The following is a 22478-nucleotide window of genomic DNA, read 5'->3' on the forward strand; positions in this document are numbered from 1 at the left end:
TCATACAACAGACGAGTGGAGACACAACAGACTAACAGAGTTATGCAAATAGGTACAGCAAATAAACTGCAAGCCACAAACAGGAGGGGAAAAAAAAGCATTTTCCTTTTAGGGTTGTTATACTTAGAGCAAGGCTAAGGTGGCATACTTTTAATCACGATCGGAAAGGACAAATATTTGAACAAAGAAGCTTATTTGGTTGCTCTATGGAGATTCTGTTAATTATTGGTTAGGGAAGGAAGAGTTCCATCTGAAAGAAGGAAACCTGGCACGTTAGCGTCTCAACTTTCCCCGGGCGGGTTTTGGATACTGGTTACTGAGAGTCCAGTCGGTGTCACCCTGTGGCTCCCCAGCTCACCTTGGTTGTGGTTTGGGTTCTGAGGAAGGGCGTTGGTGATGTTGGGCAGCTCGTTGCCGTAGTTGCCGTCCTCCAACGGGCAGACGTCCAGGTCACTCCACTTGCGGAGCTGTCGCAGCCAGCAGGCTTTTTCCTCTAACTTGCAGTGCGGGTTTAGCACTATGCACACCCACAGGGCCCCTGAGACACAGACAAAGCAAACGGAAACACAAAACACTCGTTGGTCTTTCTTTTCAATCCGTTTAGACTCACTGAGACTTTCTGCTTTTCAGCTGTCCCAAGGAACTTTCCAAAGCATCTGAAATGATCTCCAGTCAAAGACGGGGAACTCGAATAAAGGAATCAGAGGTGACTCGCTTTCCAAAAAAAAAAAAAAAAAAAAAGCCTGCTAGCTAAGGAAAACGATAATATCTCTGGGCATGTGTGCCCGTGGGTGTACTTGGAATATCTCTATTTGCCAGGACAAACAAGTCTTTGGACCATGCATCAAAGCATCCTTCCAACCCTCTGGCAAAGATGACCATTTCCACCACCAAAACGTCTGTGTATCTTTCGCCTTGTCGTGGTTGGGAGGGAGCAGAATTTCATTTTCTCTGTAACAACAGGGCCAAAAAGGCCAGTTATTCTGAGTCCTTCTGAGGAGGAAACATCTGCTTATCTCTCTCCATCTCAGCCTCTGAACCTTTTTATCTTTCCAACAAGAAAACACCCGAACTGGGAAGCCACTTAGACTAGACTGTTTAGGTTGGGAATTTACAATCAGATAGCAAGCCCAAAGTTCACAAGGAAGAAAAAAACGGGAAGATTTCCAAAACTATTGAAACCCCATATACCCAAAAACTCCAAGAAGATGCACAGCTATAAAACAAATCACCAAAAGGAGCCTTACTAGCATGAATTACATACACCCCAGGACTCTTTTTCTATGGGTGAAGGAGCTGACCATTCCTGGCAGCACACTGAACTTCTCCACAAAACTTCATCAGGAAATATCAACTCCCGCACTGCGTTTGCTTTGAAATTATTTTCCTTCTAAGTGGTTTCAATCCTATGGCTGTTTAAAACTTTCAAGGAAGGACAACTTGCTAAATGTTTATTCTCGATTTGTTCTTTCTCTTTAATTCTCAAAGACTAATTAGTCAAAGACTTTCTACGTTCTTCAGAAGAAATATCTGTGTGTCACGTATCTGAGGCGTCCATGTCTTAAAAATAATAATTATGGCCTTTGTTTAACACTTACTCTGTGCCAAGCACTGGGGAAGACGAAAGTTAATCAGGTTGGACCCAGTCTTAATTCCCATTTTAAAGATGACGTAACTGAGGCACAGAGAAGTTCAGTGACTTGTCCAAGGTCGCCCAGCAGATAAGGGTAGAGCCAGGATCATCATCAATCATCAGTCGTATTTATTGAGCGCTTACTGTGTGCAGAGCACTGTACTAGGCGCTTGGGAAGTACAAGTTGGCAACGTATATAAGAATAAGAATCTTATTCTTATAAGAATAAGATAAGATACGATAAGAATCCAGGGGTCCTCTAACTCCCAGGCCTGTTGTCTTTCCACAAGGCCGTGCTGCTTCTCATAATCACATGACGGAGGACAAAAAGTCCACGTACGAGGTAACTCTAACTTGGCCAAAGTATTTCATTAATTATGGTATTTGTTAAGCACTTGCTATGTACCCAGTACTGGTCTAAGCAAGGGATGGAATGCCCTGGAATGCCCTCCCTCTGCCCATCCGCCAAGCTAGCTCTCTTCCTCCCTTCAAGGCCCTGCTGAGAGCTCACCTCCTCCAGGAGGCCTTCCCAGACTGAGCCCCTTCCTTCCTCTCCCCCTCGTCCCCCTCTCCATCCCCCCCATCTTACCTCCTTCCCTTCCCCACAGCACCTGTATATATGTATATATGTTTGTACATATTTTTTTACTCTATTTATTTATTTATTTTATCTGTACATATCTATTCTATTTATTTTATTTTGTTAGAATGTTTGGTTTTGTTCTCTGTCTCCCCCTTTTAGACTGTGAGCCCACTGTTGGGTAGGGACTGTCTCTATATGTTGCCAATTTGTACTTCCCAAGCGCTTAGTACAGTGCTCTGCACATAGTAAGCGCTCAATAAATACAATTGATGATGATGATGATGATGGAAGCAAGATAATCAGTACCTGATCCATCAAACTACTACTGCTTCCAAGTGTCAGTCTGGGATGACTTTTTCATGCCGCTGATGAGCGGCAGGTTGAGGATCCCGAGTTATCAAAATAATAATAATAATAATAATAATAATAATAATAATAGCATTTATTAAGCGCTTACTATGTGCAAAGCACTGTTCTAAGCGCTGGGGAGGTTACAAGGTGATCAGGTTGTCCCACGGGGGGCTCACAGTCTTTATCCCCATTTTACAGTTGAGGGAACTGAGGCCCAGAGAAGTTAAGTGACTTGCCCAAAGTCACACAGCTGAAAAGTGGTGGAGCCGGGATTCGAACCCATGACCTCTGACTCCAAAGCCCACGCTCTTTCCACTGAGCCATGCTGCTTCTGAGCGTGCTGAGCCATGATGAGCCATGAGCCATCAAAATGGCTGATGAAAATCTGGGCGCTGCCCCGTGTGAGCAGGCTCACGGTATCAAGCCTCCAGGGCTATCGGCTTCGAAATTCCTGCGGCGATAACCGCATCGGGGTCACATATCCCACTCTGAATACCGTGGCATGCTAGAGAGCTCCTGGGAGACGAGAGCGGACGGATCACCTTGGAGAGGGGAGTCCTTTTGGAGCAGAGGCTGCGGAAAGACCGTGATTCTAAGAGGCGAAATCAAAATCGGCTCCGGGGAGTTTTGGAATCAAACGCGTCACCGGAAAAAAGGCCCATCTTGGAATGTACCCAGTAAGGAGCAGCGTGGCTCAGTGGAAAGAGCCTGGGCTTTGGAGTCAGAGGTCATGGGTTCAAATCCCGGCTACACCGACTGTCAGCTGTGTGACTTTGGGCAAGTCACTTCACTTCTCTGGGCCTCAGTTACCTCATCTGTAAAATGGTGATAAAGACTGTGAGCCCCCCCATGGGACAACCTGATCACCTTGTAACCTCCCCTGCGCTTAGAACAGTGCTGCGCTTAATAAATACCATTATTATTATTATTATTATTGAAGAGGGGGCTTGGGGGGGCGCCCATTGGGCCTTCCCTCCCCTGCCTGCACATGGGGGTAAAAGACATCATCAGCATTGAGCACCTTTGGACATTAAGTACAGTCACGTTTGTGGAAGAATTGGTAGGACCTGTGATGAACTGACTACATGTGAAGTCCATGGGCAAGTCACTTCACTGGGCTTTGGTTCCCTCATCTGTGAAGTGGGGATTAAGGCCGTGAGCCCCACGTGGGACAGGGACTGTGTCCAACTGGAGCAATTTGTATCTACCCCGGCGCTTAGTACGCGCTAACAGCTTCCATTAAAAGAAAAGGCAGAAGTTTAAAGCATGGAAGCAGAAGAGACTCCCAGGGTATGAGCCAAAGGAAGATGAACAGGAGAGGGCTCAGGTCTGAGCCATGGGAAAATCAGTATTTCAAGGGAGGAGAAATGGTGGGAGAGGGGGGAACTACAACGAAGGCACATAGAAATGGTCAGAGAGGTTTGAGGCAAGTCAGCTGAAACCAGAGAGTGCACAAGGAAAATAATTAATAATAATAACAATAATGGTAATTGTTAAGCACATACTCTGCCCCAAAAACTGTTCTAAGAACTAGGTAGATACAAGGTAATCAAGGTTGGACACAGTCCCTGTCCCGCATGGGGCTCACAGTCATAATCTCCATTTTACGGATGAGGAAACTGAGGCCCGGAGAAGTGTAGTGACTTCTCCAAGGTCACACAGCAGACAATAATAATGTTGGCATTTGTTAAGCGCTTACTATGTGCCAAGCACTGTTCTAAGCGCTGGGGTAGATACAAGGTAATCAGGTTGTCCCACACGGGGCTCACAGTCTTAATCCCCATTTTCCAGATGAGGTAACTGAGGTTCAGAGAAGTTAAGTGACTTGCCCAAAGTCACACAGCTGACAAGTGGCGGGGCAGGATTAGAACCCACGTCCTGTAACACCCAAGTCCTTGCTCTTGCCAGTGGGCCTTGAGAATGCAGTTAGCAATAATATAATGGTGGTATTTATTAAGCACTTACTATGTGCCAAGCACCGTTCTGAGCGCTGGGGTAAAAGCACGGTGATCAGGTTGTCCCACGTGGAGCTCACAGTGTTAGTCCCCATTTTACAGATGAGGTAACTGAGGGGCAGAGAAGTTAAGTGACTTGCCCCAAGTCACTCAGCTGACAAGTGGCAGAGCCGGCATTCGAACCAACGATCTCTGACTCCCAAGCCCCGGCTCTTTCCGCTAAGTGACGTTGCTTCTCAAAGCTAGCTGTATCAAAAGCTGTAGATGGGCCAGTGAGACTAAAGGAGGTTGCTGGGCTTGGTTTCGAAGCGGTAGCTGATGGGGGGAATTTAGTTTAAATGGACAGAGAGCGGAAGGAGCCAGAGGGGAGGACACAGAGCCAGTCGGAATATTCTCTCCTCCTATAACCTGGAAATTACCTCCCTGACAGATCTGGAGTTAGAGAAAACTCACCTAAGAGTTCACGAGTCTTGACCAACTTCTTACCACACGTTTATTCATTCATTCATATTTATTGAGCGTTTACTGTGTGCAGAGCACTGTACCAAGCGCTTGGGAAGTCCAAGTTGGCAACATATAGAGACGGTCCCTACCCAACAGTGGGCTCACAGTCTAGAAGGGGGAGACAGACAACAAAACAAAACATATTAACAATGTAAAATAAATAGAATAAATATGTACAAGTAAATAAATAGAGTAATAAATATGTACAAACATCTATACAGGTGCTGTGGGGAGGGGGAGGAGGGGGAGAGGAAGGAGGGGGCTCAGTGTGGGAAGGCCTCAGGGAGGAGGTGAGCTCTCAGTAGGGTCTTGAAGGGAGGAAGAGAGCTAGCTTGGCGGATGGGAAGAAGGAGGGCATTCCAGGCCCAGGGGATGACGTGGGCCGGGGGTCGATGGCGGGACGGGCGAGAACGAGGTACGGTGAGGAGATCAGCGGCAGAGGAGCGGAGGGTGCGGGCTGCGATGGAGAAGGACAGAAGGGAGGTAAGGTAGGAGGGGGCGAGGGGATGGACAGCCTTGAAGCCCAGGGTGAGAAGTTTTTGCCTGAGCACACGTGCTCAACTGCTCTTCCAACACTGCATTACGTTCTCTCCAGATAAACACATGTTGCTGGAGGAATGTCCCCTAATTCCCTTCTATCTCAAACACATAAACAACATGTGTTATGGAAGAACCAGATGTAGCTGGAGTGACGGTGAGGGCTGACTTGCAGAGAAGCAGCGTGGCCTAGTGGATAGAGCCCAGGCGTCAGAAGAATCTGGGTTCTAAGCTCCCTCTAGGCTGTAAGTTCACTGTGGGCAGGAGATGCGTCTATCATATCGGACTCTCCCAAGCGCTCAGTACAGTGCTCTGCACACAGTAAGCACTCAATAAATACGATCAACTGACTAGTTCCGGCTCTGCCATTTGTCTGCTGTGTGACCTGGGGCAGGTCACTTTACTTCTCTGTGCCTCAGCTACCGTATCTGTAAAATGGGGATTAAGATTGTGTCCAACCTGATTATCTACCCCAGCGCTTAGTACGGTGCCCGGCACATAGTAAGCGCTTAACAAATACCATAAAACCAATACCATACCAACTTGTACTTCCCAAGCGCTTAGTACAGTGCTCTGCACACAGTAAGCGCTCAATAAATACGATTGATGATGATGAAAATAAAAAAATGCCAGCATGATAAAAGGAAGGGGAAGAGCCAAATCTTTCATTACTTATTTTTGGCGGAATATTAAAACCTCAAGGGTCCCTAGAGCTAGGAATTCAGGTACTAGATGTAGACTTCCTTCGCTTCCTTTCGCATAGAGTAGGGAACCGGAGGTTCTAGAATATGATCTCAGGTCCCCGAGAGGTCCAAGGAACATTAATGCCTCCCACATTCCTATTCTCCGAGCACTCCTTTGATTATTAGTTCCTCATTCCCCGCCAGCTGTTAGCATCTGGCCTCCTGCCACAGACAGCGGTGACTGTTGCCTTAATACAGAAGGGGCCGATTCTCTTCCGTCTCTGTCTCTGGTTTGCTCCTTTAATTTTCAGAAGCGTGGCCAAACTATTGGCAAGCGTAATAGATGGTACAAACATTCAGATCAACAATGCCTGGGCCTATGCTGAATAATAATAATAAAAATAATAATAATACTCACCTCTTAATTGAAAACTTTGATTACCAGACTTTCTCACTGTTTTGTTCTCGCTATCATCTCAGTAAGGCAGGGAGGGGGAGGCAGCATTAGCTCCATTTTACAGAAACCACATCACCTACCAGCTCTTAGAACAGTGCTTTGCACATAGTAAGTGCTTAACAAATACCATCATTATTATTATTATCTATATTTTCCCTAAGAAAAAAATATTTCTTAGCCGCCTTGTCCTTCCTTTCTAAAACTCGACTTGGTAATACCTAGCTAATCCTGTTGTCAAATGCATAAATACAAGTTTTGAACATTTATGTAGGAATAAATCTGATTGGCCATCTCGTCTTTGGTGTTCACATATACACTATTCAGGAGTCTTCCTCTTTATTCAAGTCTTGACTTCCACATTAATATATCATTTATAATTTATTCTCATTAATAAAGTGAATACCAACGATATACAAAACCTTTGTTTGAAGATTGCTAAAAATAAATGCTACAAAAGCTCAGTGATAATTGAAAAAAAAAACAAAACCAAAGCTCAAGACTGGAGTACTGTGCTTTTTCAGATTTACCGGAAAAATTTGCAGTTGGAAAAAAATGAGATCATTTTCCTGTCTTTTATAATACGAGCCAGAAGGTTCAGCAATTATAACTTATCAGACTATTTTGCGGCTGTCAAGAGGAAGGGAGGCAAAAACTGACATGCCGTCAAGAAAAATCAGACAGCGAACAGGTTTTAAATTCTGCGTACGGTTAGCTGTTTTGCATGGATTTAGCGGCCGGACAACGCGGGCGACCGTAAGGCAACTGCGGCGGACGGATCCGTCTTGGCTCTTGGTGATCGGGGAAGACAGTTGTTCTCTTTGAGCAAACGCTTTTGAAAGATTAAGATACTAAGGGACAGATTCAAAAAAAGGCAACAGCCCTGCAAATAGCAACCCGCCAGTGACCCCCAGGACGACCTTGACAGTGCGCAACTCTCCGGTGGTTGCCCATCCACCTCCGCGTCAAACAGAAGCTCCTTGCCATCGGCTTTAAAGCACTCAATCACCCTGTCCCCTCCTACCTTACCTGGCTACCTACCTATCACAACCCAGCCACCACACTTTGCTCTTCTAACACCGATCTATTCGCCGTACCTCCATCTCGTCAATCTCGCCGCCCGATCTCTCGCCCACATCCTGCCTCCGGCCTGGAATGCCCTTCCTCTTCATGTCTGACAGAAAATTACTCTCTCCACCTTCAAAGCCTTCTCCAAGAGGCCTTCCTTGACTAAGTCCTCGTTTCCTCTTTTCCCAATCCCTTCTGCACGGCCCCAACTTCCTCCCTTTATTCACCCCCTCCCTCAGGCCCAGAGCACTTACGTACACATCCGCAATTTATTTATACTAACGTCTATCTCCCCCTCTAGACTGTGAGCTCGCTGTGGGCCGGGAATGTGTTTACCAACTCTGTAACACTGTACTCTCCTACAGCGTACAGTGCTCTGCACACAGTGAGCGCTCAACAAATTCGACTGATTGATTACCTAACACTCTTTCCCCTTGGGCTCCCCCAGTCTTGCTCTGTCCTCAACTTAAGGGCGATTCGGAACTGGTGAATCTGACTGCCACCTCCCTCACCACCTCAGTGTCCCCGATTTGATTCTATTTCGACAGTTGGTAAGGAGCCTGGCGGGTGTGTGTGTGACAATCCTCTCAGGAGATTTATGCACTTCTAGACCGACGGGCACTTGCTCCACTGGTATGACCAGGTGCAGGAATCCAATACGCTTTCATCTGGGATTTGAAAATAGGGGTTACGCCCCTCTATCAAACGATTTGATCGAATTACATCTCCTGAACAAGACTTTTCATACAGCTTACAGTGGTTCTGCAGTTTCAGGTTTGCAGGGTCTATCTTTCACGTGCTGACAGATGTGTTTATTCGGAGTCAAGGCTGCATACACAAATGCGTCTCGGTGCCCTCCGTTTGCCCTTTTCATTAAACAGAACTTTAAAAACAAACACTGTTTCATTAAGCTTTGTTCCAGGACTGCAAGCCAAGAGATAATGTCTCCACTTCCAATTTCAAAGATCAGCCCTAGCCATCCCTATAGAACCGGCTTTACATTAAAAAAGGAAGCACACACATTCCTAGGAACCTGTATCTCAGATCTAACCAGGTTCTCACGAATGCATTGTGAGTATCTTTGCTTAATTTAAATGACAAGCTCCTGGCCTAAGGCGGGACATTGTTTTTATTATTAACCATTGGGAAGAACATATTGTTCTCCATAAATACCAATCACTCTTTCCTGAAAAAAACACAAAACCAACAATCCCCCAACCCCTTCCCTGGTCATCCATTCAATGGCAAGGCAGATGAAAAGCCTCTTAGCGGATCTGCCCGACTCCTGCCCCACTCCAGTTCATGCTTTCATTCTGCTGCCCAGATCATTTTTCTGAAATAAATAAAGGTTCAATCCACATCACCCCACACCTCAAATCTCCCCGTCCAACTCCACATCAGGGACTCCTTAGCATCCTTGGGGATGAAGACTGTGAGCCCCCCTCCGTGGGACAACCTGATCACCTTGTATCCCCCCAGCGCTTAGAACAGGGCTTCACACATAGTAAGCGCTTAACAAATACCATCATTATTATCAGGGGAAGCAGCGTGGCTCAGTGGAAAGAGCACGGGCTTCGGAGTCAGAGGTCGTGGGTTCAAATCCCAGCTCCGCCAACTGTCAACTGTGTGACTTGGGGCAAGTCACTTAACTTCTCTGGGCCTCAGTGACCTCATCTGGAAAATTGGAGATTAAGACTGTGAGCCCCCCGTGGGACAACCTGATCACCTTGTAACCTCCCCAGCGCTTAAAAACAGTGGTTTGCACATAGTAAGTGCTTAACAAATTCCATCATTATTACTATTATTGAGCACTTACTCTGTGCACAGCACTGTACTAAGTGGTTGGGAGAGTCCAGTACGACAGAACCAGCAGACATGTTCCCTGCTCATGAGCCTGCGGTCTAAGGCATTCCATCAGCTCACCGTCTCCAGCCTTCCCTCACTCATCTCCTACTACAGCCCAATCAATCCACACATTTAGCTCGTCTAAGGCCATACTACTCTCTGTATCTCTGGCCCCGCCACCACCAAACCCTTGCCCACGTCCTCCCTCCGGTCTGGAAAGCCCTCCTCCTTCATATTTGAAAAACCACTGCTGTCCTTACCTTCAGAACCCCCTACCCCCACCCCAGAATCACATCTCTTTCAAGAAGCCTTCCCTAAACCCCCAAGCAGGGTGGGTTCACGCACACAAACACACACACACACACACACAATTGTCAGTGAAATCAACTGGGGAAAGCGACCCGCCCACAAAAGAACAACTTCGAGTATGACAACAAGGCTGCGACATCCAAAGGACTGGCGTGCGGCAGAGACGGAGCGACTCTTTCGGAGCAGATGTGTCGCGCAGCTGGTTGAGCAAAGGGACAAAGCCACAAAAAACCAGGCTTTATAAGCAGTAGTTATAGCTATAAACCAAAGAATCATCATCAATCGTATTTATTGAGCGCTTACTGTGTGCACAGCACTGTACTAAGCGCTTGGGAAGTACAAGTTGGCAACATATACAGACAGTCCCTACCCAACAGTGGGCTCACAGTCTAAAAGAGATGGGAAAGGAAGAGGAAAGGAGGAGGGAAGGACATGGGAAAGGAGATGGGAAAGGAGGAGGAAAGGAGATGGGAAAGGAGGAGGGAAGGAGATGGGAAAGGAGGAGGGAAGGAGATGGGAAAGGAGATGGGGAAGGAGAAGGGAAGGAGAAGGGAAAGGAGGAAGGAAGGAGAAAGGAAAGGAGGAGGGAAGGAGATGGGGAAGGAGGGAAGGAGATGAGGAGGGAAGGAGATGGGAAAGGAGGAGGGAAGGAGATGGGAAAGAAGGGAGGAAGGAAGGATAAAGTAAAGCGAGCAGGAGTCTGGAGCGGCCCATCTCAATGTTGGAAGGTGTACGGAGAGTGTTCCCTCCTTGGGCTGTTCTGCTGCAACTGCACGCGTGGGAGAGCAACGGTCAGCAGAGTTGTCTTTGACCACAACGGACGACAACAGAGTGACAACTCGACTCTCCTAAATGACATCTTTAAATTTAATTGTGTATGCAGCATAACTGCAGGAGCCTTGGGCCTGAGACTGGAACGAGTAGTCCGAGGGGATTCTCCTAGCCCTGGGCTCTCTTCAGGCCATTCTAGCACGGATGACTTGACAAACTGGCAGCCCACCGGGGCTTCTATTCTCAGAACGATGTTCGACTCACCCAGTTCGTCCCAGAGTTGCCTGCATTTATCGGTCATGCCCGTTCCCTGTTGTCTCCAGAGGGAGAGTCGAGGATCGGCCATAAACTGCTCCGTTATCAGTGTCAGCATCCTGGCTCCATTGGAATCTCTCATCCGCAACATTTCGCGCACCTGGAATGCGAAGAAGGGAGAGGAGTTAAAAGAATACACAAATCAACAAATAGACACAGGTACGATAGGAAGGAGGAGAGAGGGGAAGAGAAAAGAGGGTTGACCTTTACTCATCCCTCCCTCCCAGCCCCACGGCACTTATGTACACATTTCCAATTTATTCATATTAATGCCTTTCGCCCCCTCTAGACTGTAAGCTCCTTGCAGGCAGGGAATGTGTCTGTTTATTGTTATTGTGTACTCTCCCAAGCGCTTAGTACAGTGCTCTGCATACAGTAAGCGCTCAGTAAATACGACTGACTGACTAAACCTTCGTTGGGACTGTGGTCTTGAGAATGGATTTGTTTAAAATCATAACGTGCCTCTGGGGGTCAGAAACAAATATCTGCCTCCTGATTTATGAGCAAACAGACTACAATAAAATATTCAACTGGGCCACACCTACTGTGAGGTCAAACTCCACGCCATAGTAGAGAAGGGATGCCTATAAACAGGTCTCCATGTTCAGAGGAGATTTCAAAGGCAAAAATCAAGCTGACTCAAGTCTACATGAATACAACTGGCACCTCCCTTTCTTTCTCTCCGGCTTTCCTAGCTGTCAGGACCAGGGAATGCCCAATTCTATTGGGAAGTGAGTCCTTTATCTCAACCCACTGACAATTCCTGTAGGCCCAATAAGAAATGGCGCGAAATCATCCATCAGTGGTACTTATGGAGCGCTTATTGCGTGCAGGGCACTGTACTAAGAGCCTGGGAGAATACAACAGGAGTTCCCTACCCACAATGAGCTTACAGTCTTGAGGATAACACGTCCATTCTCCAGATGTGGAAGAGAAAACAACATAGCAGAGAATCCGGGAAGGGGGGGAGAGCCCCCTTCATAACTGTAGAAGTCTGTTTTTTAAACCCCTGAACAAGAAGCTCGCAGAAACCAGGACCCTCTAGACCAATCTCATTGAGGGCCGGGAATGTGTCTGCCAATTCTGCTGTGTGCTACTCTCCCAAATGTCTGCTACAGTGCTCTGCACATAGTAAGCGCTCGATAAATATCACTGAATAAATGAACGATCCAGCTGGACTCTGGACAAGTTCACCTAGTCAAGCGTTTGGCAGTTGTGCAGAGCTGGACACACAAGCAGAGATAGCAGTATCTGAGGTCACAAAGGGCTGATTTCCACATCTTACCTTGGCAAACATTGAGTTGAGTTGCTTCCCGGAGCCATAGTATCCTCCTTGGGATAGGAAGAGCTTCACTTGCTCTCTCACCTGTTCTTCGTCCAAATGCCAGCAGTTTTCGTCATCGATACTGGCCCCGGCTGTAGGGTCCGGGGCACCTGCGAAAAACAGCAATGCTGAATTAATGAAAGAAATAGAGACAGAGAGCATGTGTGAGTGTGTTTTCCTCTTATATATAAATTCAATTTACTTGACCTCTTCTTCAGGTTGCTTTCGGGACCATCCCAAACAAAGCACAGCTTTGGGCCCTGGGGGTCTGGCTCCCTCCCTCCTCACCCTGGCCCCCACATCCCAGCAACTGGGACTCAGGAAGGCTGCCCCTCGGGGTGCCCTGGGGTGGGAGTAATCACCTGCCTGACCTGGCTAAATCATTCCCTTCTCTCCCTTGTCGGTTGTCTAGAGTGCTGCTCGCCGGGAAGGGCCTCGCTGTACTGTCCCAAGCGCTTAGGGGCAGCGCTCTTTGAGCACAGAATCAATGCTGTCACTACCCCTTTATAACCCAGTTCATTGGACGGGGGGCAGGGAGGGAATCAAAGGGCACAGAGCCAACTCAAACGCCCACCCAGTTACGCCCTGGGCACCCCCTTCCCACAAAATCCATGTGGAAGTAACAGTGGTATGGCATTAAACTAGTGCCTGTTTTGTGCAGTTCACTAGATTACAGAGGGAACTGATTGATGGAATTTATTGATTCATTCAATTCAATTGTACTTACTGAGCGCTTACTATATAGGCAGAGACCTGTACTGAGCACTTGAGAGAGTACAATACTACGGAGTTGGTACACCCATCCCCTGCCCACAGAGAGCATTTCAGTCTAGAAGGGGACACGCACATTAATATAAATGATTTATATGATATAAAGACATTTATGTAAGTGCTGTGGGGTTGAGAGTGGGGCGAATATCAAATGTCCAAAAGAACACAGATCCATGCATGTGGACGATGCAGAAGGGAGAGTGAGAGAAGAAAAGAGGGTTTAATTGGGGAAGACCTCATGGAGGAGATATGACCTTAATAATAATAATGATGGTATTTGTTAAGCGCTTACTACATGCAAAGCACTGTTCTTAGCGCTGCGGAGGTTACAAGGTGATTAGGTTGCCCCACGGGGGGCTCACAGTTTTAATCCCCATTTTACAGAGGGGGTAACTGAGGCACAGAAAAGTTAAGTGACTTGCCCAAAGTCACACAGTTGGCGGAGCTGGGATTTGAACCCATGATCTGTGACCCCAAAGTCCGGGCTCTTTCCACTGAACCACGCTGCTTCTCCGAAGCTTTGAAGGTGGAGAGAGTGGTGGTCTGGTGCGTATGAAAGGGGGAAGAGGTGGGAAAGGGGTCGGTGGCAAGATAGAAAGATCGGGAAACAGCTGGCGCTGGAGGAGCGGAGTGTGCGGGCTGGGCTGTGGCAGGAGACCTCAAAGGCACAGATTCCCGGCGGCAGGCTGACCGCTGGCAGCGTCCATTTCAAAGTGGAGGCCAATCCTATCGCCGTTGGAGAGTCCCACTGGCCCGGCAGGACGATGCACGTGCACACCAACTAGAGCGAGTGGCCGGCAAGCTGAGGGGCCGGGAGAAGGGCTGGAGAAACAACTTGACGGAGCCACATGACGGAGGGATGGACCTCTGGAAAAATGCGGCTGATGAAATGACCTGGCGGGCTGGGATCCGAGCGGAGACGCTCATTTGGACCCAAGGCCTGGACGTGCCTGGGAGGCCTTGACCGAACTACAAACAGGAGCAAGCTTGCCAACAGCAACTATGACTACATTCCTGACGTGTACATAATGAGTATATTAATGGTGGTTCAACTTGCAGAGCTATGTTTGCACACACGGGTAGAAGTGCCGTCGGAAACATCATCTTCGAACACAGTAAACGGAGGAACCTGAAAAGGGGGTTGGGGGAGGGCTGCTGCTTTTTTCTGCAAATTTTTTTCAGTGCAGAAGTGGATCCTAAGTCTGAATTCCCATCTTCATTTACAACCTAGAGCCATCCAATTTTACTAAAGTCAAGGACGGGCGGAGTACGTATGCCCTAACTGCCTGCCTTCATCAAAATGACCTTCAAGCGGTCTTATGCAGGCAATTTTCTAAATGACATCTGTTAAGCACTTACGGTGTGCCAAGCACTGTTCTAAATGTTGGGGCAGATACAAGTTTATCGGGGTGGACGCAGTCCCCGTCCCACATGGGGCTCACAGTCTAAGCCGGAGGGAGGAGGACTGAATCCCCACTTTGCAGTTGAGGTAACTGAGGCCCTGGGAAGTGACTTGCCCAAGGTCACGCAGCAGATGTGGTGGCCCTAGGATTAGTACCCGGGGTCCTCTGACCCCTGGGCCTGGGCTCTTACCATTGGGCCATGCTGCTAAGCTGATTCCAACATTTTTCAAAATGTGTTCTCCCCCACTCTTGTACAGGGAACACTTATTTAAACACTGTCAAAAAGTAACATTTTTATTGGTACGATCTTTGCTATCAAAGACTATTTATCATTTGGCATTTCAAGTTAGGGTTCTGCAGGGCTGGTTATTAGCTCGGCAAGAGTTAACATTTTTATTTATGACTTGAATCATCCAGTAGATTTAGGGAAGAGGTGTGGCCTAGTGGAAAGAGGCTGGGCCTGGGGAGTCGGAAGGCCTCAGTTCTAATCCCGGCTCCACCACTTGTCTGCTGGGTGACCTCGGGCAAGTCACCTAACTTCTCTGAGCCTCAAGCACCTCATCAATCAATCAATCAATCACTCAATCGTATTTATTGAGCGCTTACTATGTGCAGAGCACTGTACTAAGCGCTTGGGAAGTACAAATTGGCATCACATAGAGACAGTCCCTACCCAACAGTGGGCTCACAGTCTAAAAGGGGGAGACAGAGAACAGAACCAAACATACCAACAAAATAAAATAAGTAGGATAGAAATGTACAAGTAAAATAAATAAATAAATAAATAAATAAATAGAGTAATAAATATGTACCTCACCTCATCTGAGTGAATGCCATGTGGGACGTGGACTGTGTCCACCCTGATTACCTTGAATCTACCCCAGTGCTTAGTACAGTGTCCGGCGCATTGTAAGCAGTTAGATACCATTCAAAAATTTTCAATTAGTCACTAAAGAGTAACATAATCCATAATCTCTTTTAATCTGTTTCCTCTCTATAGCCTGAAAGTTCCTTGTGGTCAACTCTATTATACTGTACTCCCCCAAGCGCTTAGTACAGTGCTCTGCCCACAGTAAGTGCTCAATAAATCCGACCGATTAACTGAAGGCTTCGTTCTTTTCTAAAGGGAGGGTGCTGACTAGGTTGAGAGAAGGCAACGGCTAGAGATGTTGTGAAAGTATGAAAGGGGAAAGGTCAGGGGGTGGGCGAGAAATCTGGGGCTGAATCAACAATGCTACAAGGAGAGGTGCTGGGTTCTGTGAAGAGACTTCGGAAGAATGTTTAATTGGCCTCCCAGTAGCCTTAGAAGAATAAGGCGTCCACACGGCCAATTTACAGGTCCGTAAGAAACACATTCTGAGCAGATGCAGAGCAGAGTCTTCGGAACACCAGACCCTCTCAGACATCCTGAGAGCAAATGAGAAAACTCAAACAACCCAGGAAGAAAAGCAGGCACCGAAAAGGAAATGAACTACAAAAACAAGACAAAAATAGGAAGAAACCGGAGGCGTGAGGTGCTAAGTCTTGACGTATATCGTGCATTACAGAAAGGGCTCTTTTTTTTTCTATTAAACAAACTGACAAGACATTTCTTGTAATGCCATTTTCTGAGAAAATGGGAAGACTTAAAAGATGGACAATTTGGCTATCAGGCGGAGCATCAACAGATTTGAGAAGTTCCTTTTCTGCTCGCAGTAGGAAGAACCAATGACGCCACTGAACTTAAATATCAGAACAGAAAAGGTATTAAAAGAGGTTAAAAATAAAGCTGTTTAATTCCCCTGTCACCCAACTTGCAGATAACACTGAAAACTACATGGTTCTTTATAACTACTGAACTTCAAATTGGAGAACCAGGAGATGTGAGGGTGGGGAGAGTAAATTCTTTACCCTAAGACCTCGCGGATCTACAGGGACAATTGGAGAGTTCGTTAAAAATAACCACCAGTTCTAGAGAAGCAGCGTGGCTCAGTGGAAAGAGCCCGGGCTTGGGGGTCAGAGGTCATGGGTTCTAACCCTGACTCCCCCCCACGTCTGCTTTGTGACCTTGGGCAAGTCACTTAACTTCTCTGAGCCTTAGTGACCTCATCTGTAAAATGGGGATTACGACTGTGAGCCCTATGTGGGACAATGTGATCGCCTTGTATCCTCCCCAGCGCTTAGAACAGTGCTTCGCACATAGCAAGCGCTTAACAAATGCCATTATTATTATTACTATATGGATTCTTGCTGACTGACAACAGAACTGGGGATTTTTTTGTACAGATTTTCACTCAAAGGCAAGTCAAGATAAGAATGACTACATATTTTTCAGATTTTCTGTGTGTGTGTTGGGGGGGCGGGGAGCATTGGCGAGAAAACACCTAACAATCTGGAGGCCTGCTACTGACATTAATTCAATCAGTGACTCACCCTTTGCAAAACAGACACCTGGGTCTTAAATAACAACCACCATGGTACTTGTTAATGCTTACTACGTGCCAGGCACTGTACTAAGCACTGGGATGGATACAAGCAAATCAGGGTGGACACAGTCCCTGCCCCACACAGGGCTCACGGTCCCCATTTTATGGATGAGGTAACTGAGGCACAGAGAAGTGAAGTGACTTGTCCAAGGTCACACAGCGGACAAGTGGCGGAGCAGGGATTCAAACCCAGGACCTCTTAACTCCCAGGCCCGTGCTCTATCCGCTTCGCCATGCTGCTTCCCCAAGAAATATAATGCCTTGTGAGAATAATCCAGCTCTAAATCCAGGGCAGAATATTTAGGAATCTCATGCAACTGTTGAAGCTTTTTTTTAAAAAAAAAAAATCATGTGGCAGGTATGCCAGGAACTCAAATCTATAGAGACCTGAAAATCCCCCACACAAGCAAAAAAATCAAATGTTTCCTATCAGGTTCCACTTACACAACAGAGCAAACTGTAAAACCAACATCCAATCTAAACAGAGGAAGTGGTCAAACAGAAACCGTACCCTTTCGGACATTTCTATCCGTACGTATGGTCTCAAAGTGTTGCACCCTCAAAATTTTGGGTAAATAAAATGAAATAAAATAAAAACATAAGAACCTGTTAACGGATTGTTCCAAAAAGTTCCCAAAGAGGAGACGTTTGTCTAGAGCCAGAATCGCTGGCCTGCTTGGTTTCCAGAAACTCTTTTCCTAACGCTTTCCCGAGTATTACAAAAATCAAAGAAAGGGTGAGATTAGGGAAGTGAGCAGCTGCAGAGATTTGGGCTTCTTATTCTCTTATTTCCAATTCAATTCTTCAGGGCTTAATTTGAAGATTTTTCAAGAGATACCGCCTACCTCTGGAGAAGGCAATATGCTTAAAATCAACAGATTCTTTCCTTAATGCAGCTCCGTAGGAAGAGGCGTTCTCTTAGCGACGCGGAAAACACGGAACCGCTGGCAGTTAACTGAGGGTTATTTTGCATCAAGTCATGCAGGAAGAGCCCTGACAATTCATAGAGATTAGAGATTAACCATTTGCCTAGGGAGCTCTTAGCAGCAGCAAATATTTCCCGCTGCCATACAATAAGGCCTGTAAGGAAAGGTAGCAAATGGAATCAGCTAATTGGTTGCCGTTCAACTTGTGAGATCTTTCTTGTTCTTTTGTTTCCTCTTCGAAGAGTCCCTGGAAGCGAGGTTTCTTCCTCGAAAAAACAAAATCAAGACATTGTCTAGGAGTCAATCCAACAGCTGTATTTATTGAGCGTCTCCTGTGTGCACAGCGCTGTTATAAGAGCTTGGGAGAGTACAATGTAACTGTCTGCTCACTTAACTTCTCTTGTTACCCAGACATGTTCCTAATCAATCAGATAATCAATCATACTTATTGAGTGCTTGGAGCAGGACACTGTACTAAGTGCTTGGGAGAGTACAATACACTGGAGATGACAGACATGATCCTTGCCCAGAACAAGTTTTCAGTCTAGAGGGGGAGACAGACATGAAATTAAATTACAGGTATGGGAAATGGCAGAGTAGGAGGATAATATATACACAAGCGCTTTACAGCTTTCTCCCTTGTTTCATTGAGCCAAGGCTTCACTCCTCTCTGTTCCCTTTGCCCAATTCTCCCTATTCCAACTCTGTCCCCAAGATCATAAGCACCCTGTGGGCAGGAAGCATGTCGTCTTCTAGTTCATTCTCCCCAGTACTTAGTACGGTGCTCTGCACGGCATCACCTACAGGACTGAGCATGGGTCTGGGAGTTGGAAGGGCTGGGTTCTAATCCCACCTCTGCCACTTGTCTGCTGTGTGACCACGGGCAAGTTATTTCACCTCTCTGGGCCTCAGTTACCTCACCTGTCAAATGGGGATTGGGGCGGTGAGCCCCACGTGCGGCTGGGTCCGTGCCCAACCCGATTATTTTATATTTACCCCAGCACTTAGAACGGTGCTTGACACCCCGTAAGCACTTTCAAAAATACCATTCAAAAAAAGTGGAATTCGACTCCTTGCTGGCTCTGGTCAAGATCCTCTTGAGTTGTGTCCAAGTTGGACGGATCAAGTCCATTTGCACATAACTCTCCTTTATTCCAAAATACTCTTCTCTAATCCCTTTCTCTTGCTTTACAATCAATACTCTCTTCATGATCTCAAGGAGTAAACACACACAGTTATCAAACTGATCTTTCATTTCCATAAAAGGACCCCCATCATTTCCTTTACCTTCCTGAAAACCATTTCTTCCTTTATCCTTCTCCAATTCTGGTCTAGATTTGGGTTGGGCCTTAGAGTGGCATGTGTATCTTTATGCCTCCCAGGATAACCTTACTGAGCGTGGCTCAGTGGAAAGAGCACGAGCTTTGCAGTCAGAGGTCACGGGTTTGAATCCCGGCTCCACCACGTCTGCTGTGTGACCTTGGGCAAGTCACTTAACTTCTCTGAGCCTCAGTTACCTCATCTGTAAAACGAGGATTGACTGTGAGCCCCAGGTGGGGCAACCTGATCACGTTGTATTCCCCCCCCAGCGCTTAGAACAGTGCTTTGCACATAGTAAGTGCTTAATAAATGCCACTATTATTATTATTATTATTATCTATGGGTCTTCTGCTTGGCTCTCTCTCCTCTTGGACAGGAAGTGTGGCTTTGTTTTTTGTTGGGGTTGTTTTGGCGGTGTATTCTGGATAATGCTTAGTAGGGACAGCTTTGTTTTGGCACGGAATCCTAATCTAGGATGTCTTGTGGAATTCTAGCTGCAAAAAGGGAGCGGGAAGAAAGGGAAAGCAGGACTCCTTAGCTCTGAATTCCTGCTGGGAATGGGGGGCGGAGGGTGGGAGGCCCGGTGTCTGACGAACTAAAAGTCAGGACGGGGTCAGAGCTGGGGTCTGGCTGCTAGTGCGGCCGATGACACTAACAGATGAACGAGAACTAGTGGAGCACCTACCTCAATTGCCCGTGTTTGAAGCTCCTTGTGGTGGACAGCCCGGCACTGTCCTCCGGGAGCCTCTCAAAATTTACAGTTAAAACTTGAGTCAGAGGTTCTTCATTCCGGGTAGCAGGTGATTGGGAGCGATTGCTATTCCCTTGCCGACTAGGCTTCCAACTTTTCCTGAATAAAGGCTCTGGAGGATCGGCACTTGGGGAATTTTAAGTCAGCCCTCCGGGGCCCTCTTTAATCATCAGAGAGCAGGCTCCATCAATGAGTCCAGTACTTCACTGGACAGTACGCTCATCGTAGGGTACATGTCTACCAAATCATCAATCGTATTTATTGAGCGCTTACTATGTGCAGAGCACAGTACTAAGCGCTTGGGAAGTACAAATTGGCAACATATAGAGACAGTCCCTACCCAGCAGTGGGCTCACAGTCTAAAAGGGGGGAGACAGAGAACAAAACCAAACATAGTAACAAAATAAAATAAATAGAATAGATATGTACAAGTAAAATAGAGTAATAAATATGTACAAACATATATACAGGTATATACATATATACAGGTAACCAAATCTGTTATAGTGTGCTCTCCCAAGCGCTCTGCACATGGTAAGCACTCAGGAAATACCACTGACTGTTTGGAACCACCACTGGAGAGGAAGGAGGGGGAGGAGAGTGAAAACCTAAGGGGGTGTCCTCCTCTGGGGCCAGGTGTGTCCCCAACTCCTTGCTTTGTGGGGGCTGCTTGGTCACAGTTTATTCTCTGCTCCTCGATAAGTGCTGCAATAAATGAATATCCGCATGTTCTTTTGGAGAGAGCCATATCAGGGCAATCACCTTCTGAACAACTCTTCCAGCCAAGGTGGTCACCAAACACCCCAGAACGCTTTCTGAAGCAGTGAAAATGTAAGACTCCTACCCTGGTGACAAAACTGCTTCGATTTGACCTAGATCGCCGAATGGAACTACGTGTGGGTTTGTAATGCAAAGCAGGGGTGCCAGATGTGATGGAAAATGACACTTCGGATAAACAGTCCTGTTTACGATGTCATTTTAATCGTTACAATCCAAATTAAATTCAGAAATCTTCAGCCTCCTCCAGGAGGCTTTCCAATTCATTCCCATTGCCCCCGGGCAAGGAATCCCCACAGCCACTGTTGGCATTTGGATATACAACCATTTTTAGCACTTATCAATCAATCAGTCGTATTTGTGCACAGCACTGTACTAAGTGCTTGGGAGAGTACAGTATAACTGAGTTGGTAGACACGATGAGTATGCCAATCTTCATATGCCGAATCCTCATTTACTTAACCCTTGATTCATTTCTTCATATTTTTAGTTACCGGTTGTACCCACCTCTCACTCCCACGTAAAAACACAATGTTTGCTTGTTTCCACCATTAGACTGCAGACTCTTCTTGAAGGTGGGGGCTTTGTTTTTTACTTCAATAATCGTTATCATTATTATTGCTGTTGTATTTAAGTGCTTACTATGTGTCAAGCGCTTACTATGTGTCAAACACCAGGGTAGATACACCTGTGGCTCAAAGTCTAAGTAGGAAGGAGTTCAGGTATTGACTGCCCACCCCACAGCTGAAGAAACTGAGGCAGAGAGAAGTGAAGTGACTTACCCAAGGCCATAACAGAGCAGGCAAGTGGCAGAGGTAGGATTGGAACCAGGTCCTCTGTCCCTGGGACTTTCTTCACTAGGCTACGCTGCTCTCCAAGTGCTTAGTACAGTGCTCTGCATACAGCAGACTTTTGATAAACTTTTTAACAGCCTATTGTCAAGTTTCTTCTCAAAAAAATGAGACACAATTACAAGCAGAAGTGTTGATTCCACAGCATAGGCATATGCCAAGCAGAGAAATGATCTTTCAGGGGAGCTCCTCAGAAACTTCAGACTCATGAACTTTAACATCATCGAGGGCTTTCCGTTACCCAGAATATTCGAGAAACAGGACAGGTTGCGCTAAGGATAAATGAAACCCGCAAACTGTCGACACGCTTTATTTTAATTCCTCCCCGGATCCTGCCAAACTTTAAATCAATACTTCTGGCAAGTCGGAAAACTGGCTGCCATAAACCTCATGTCCCTTCCCTTTCTTTCCAGCCCTCTGCCGGAGAAGAAAATGAGCCTGAAATGGCTAACGGGCAGGCAGCGGAAGAGAGAAAGGGAAGACGTGAAGGACCTGAAAAAAATTCACCCGCCGAATTATTAGATCCTGAATAATCAAAACCGAGACAGGGTAGTTATTTGGAGCGAAGTAGCCAGGGCTCCGGGGGTGATGAAGAAAATAGGATTTCCAGTTCCTGGATGTAAAATCGAGCATTGAAATCCACCAAGCTAGCTCTCTTCCTCCCTTCAAAGCCCTAATGAGAGCTCACCTCCTCCAGGAGGCCTTCCCAGACTGAGCTCCCTCCTTCCTCTCCCCCTCCCCATCCCCCCAGCCTTACCTCCTTCCCCTCCCCACAGCACCTACATATATGTATATATGTTTGTACATATTTATTACTCTATTTTACTTGTACATATTTATTCTATTTATTTTATTTTATTAATATGTTTTGTTTTGTTGTCT

General features: G+C 46.6%; 1 protein-coding gene across 1 annotated transcript in view; it reads right to left on the bottom strand.

Annotated features, from left to right (window-relative positions):
- The window catches only part of ZSWIM5 (zinc finger SWIM-type containing 5), a 148405-nt gene that overhangs the window by 22746 nt on the left and 103181 nt on the right, over positions 1–22478 (bottom strand). Inside the window, exons 3-5 of the mRNA XM_038760585.1 lie at positions 12294–12442; positions 10958–11108; positions 359–538 (exon numbers count right to left, since the gene is read on the bottom strand). Of these exons, the coding sequence (XP_038616513.1) occupies positions 359–538; positions 10958–11108; positions 12294–12442 (480 nt within the window). The remainder of the gene's footprint in view (positions 1–358; positions 539–10957; positions 11109–12293; positions 12443–22478) is intronic.

The sequence above is a fragment of the Tachyglossus aculeatus genome, chromosome 18, assembly GCF_015852505.1.
Source record: "Tachyglossus aculeatus isolate mTacAcu1 chromosome 18, mTacAcu1.pri, whole genome shotgun sequence".
Lineage (NCBI taxonomy): Eukaryota > Metazoa > Chordata > Mammalia > Monotremata > Tachyglossidae > Tachyglossus > Tachyglossus aculeatus.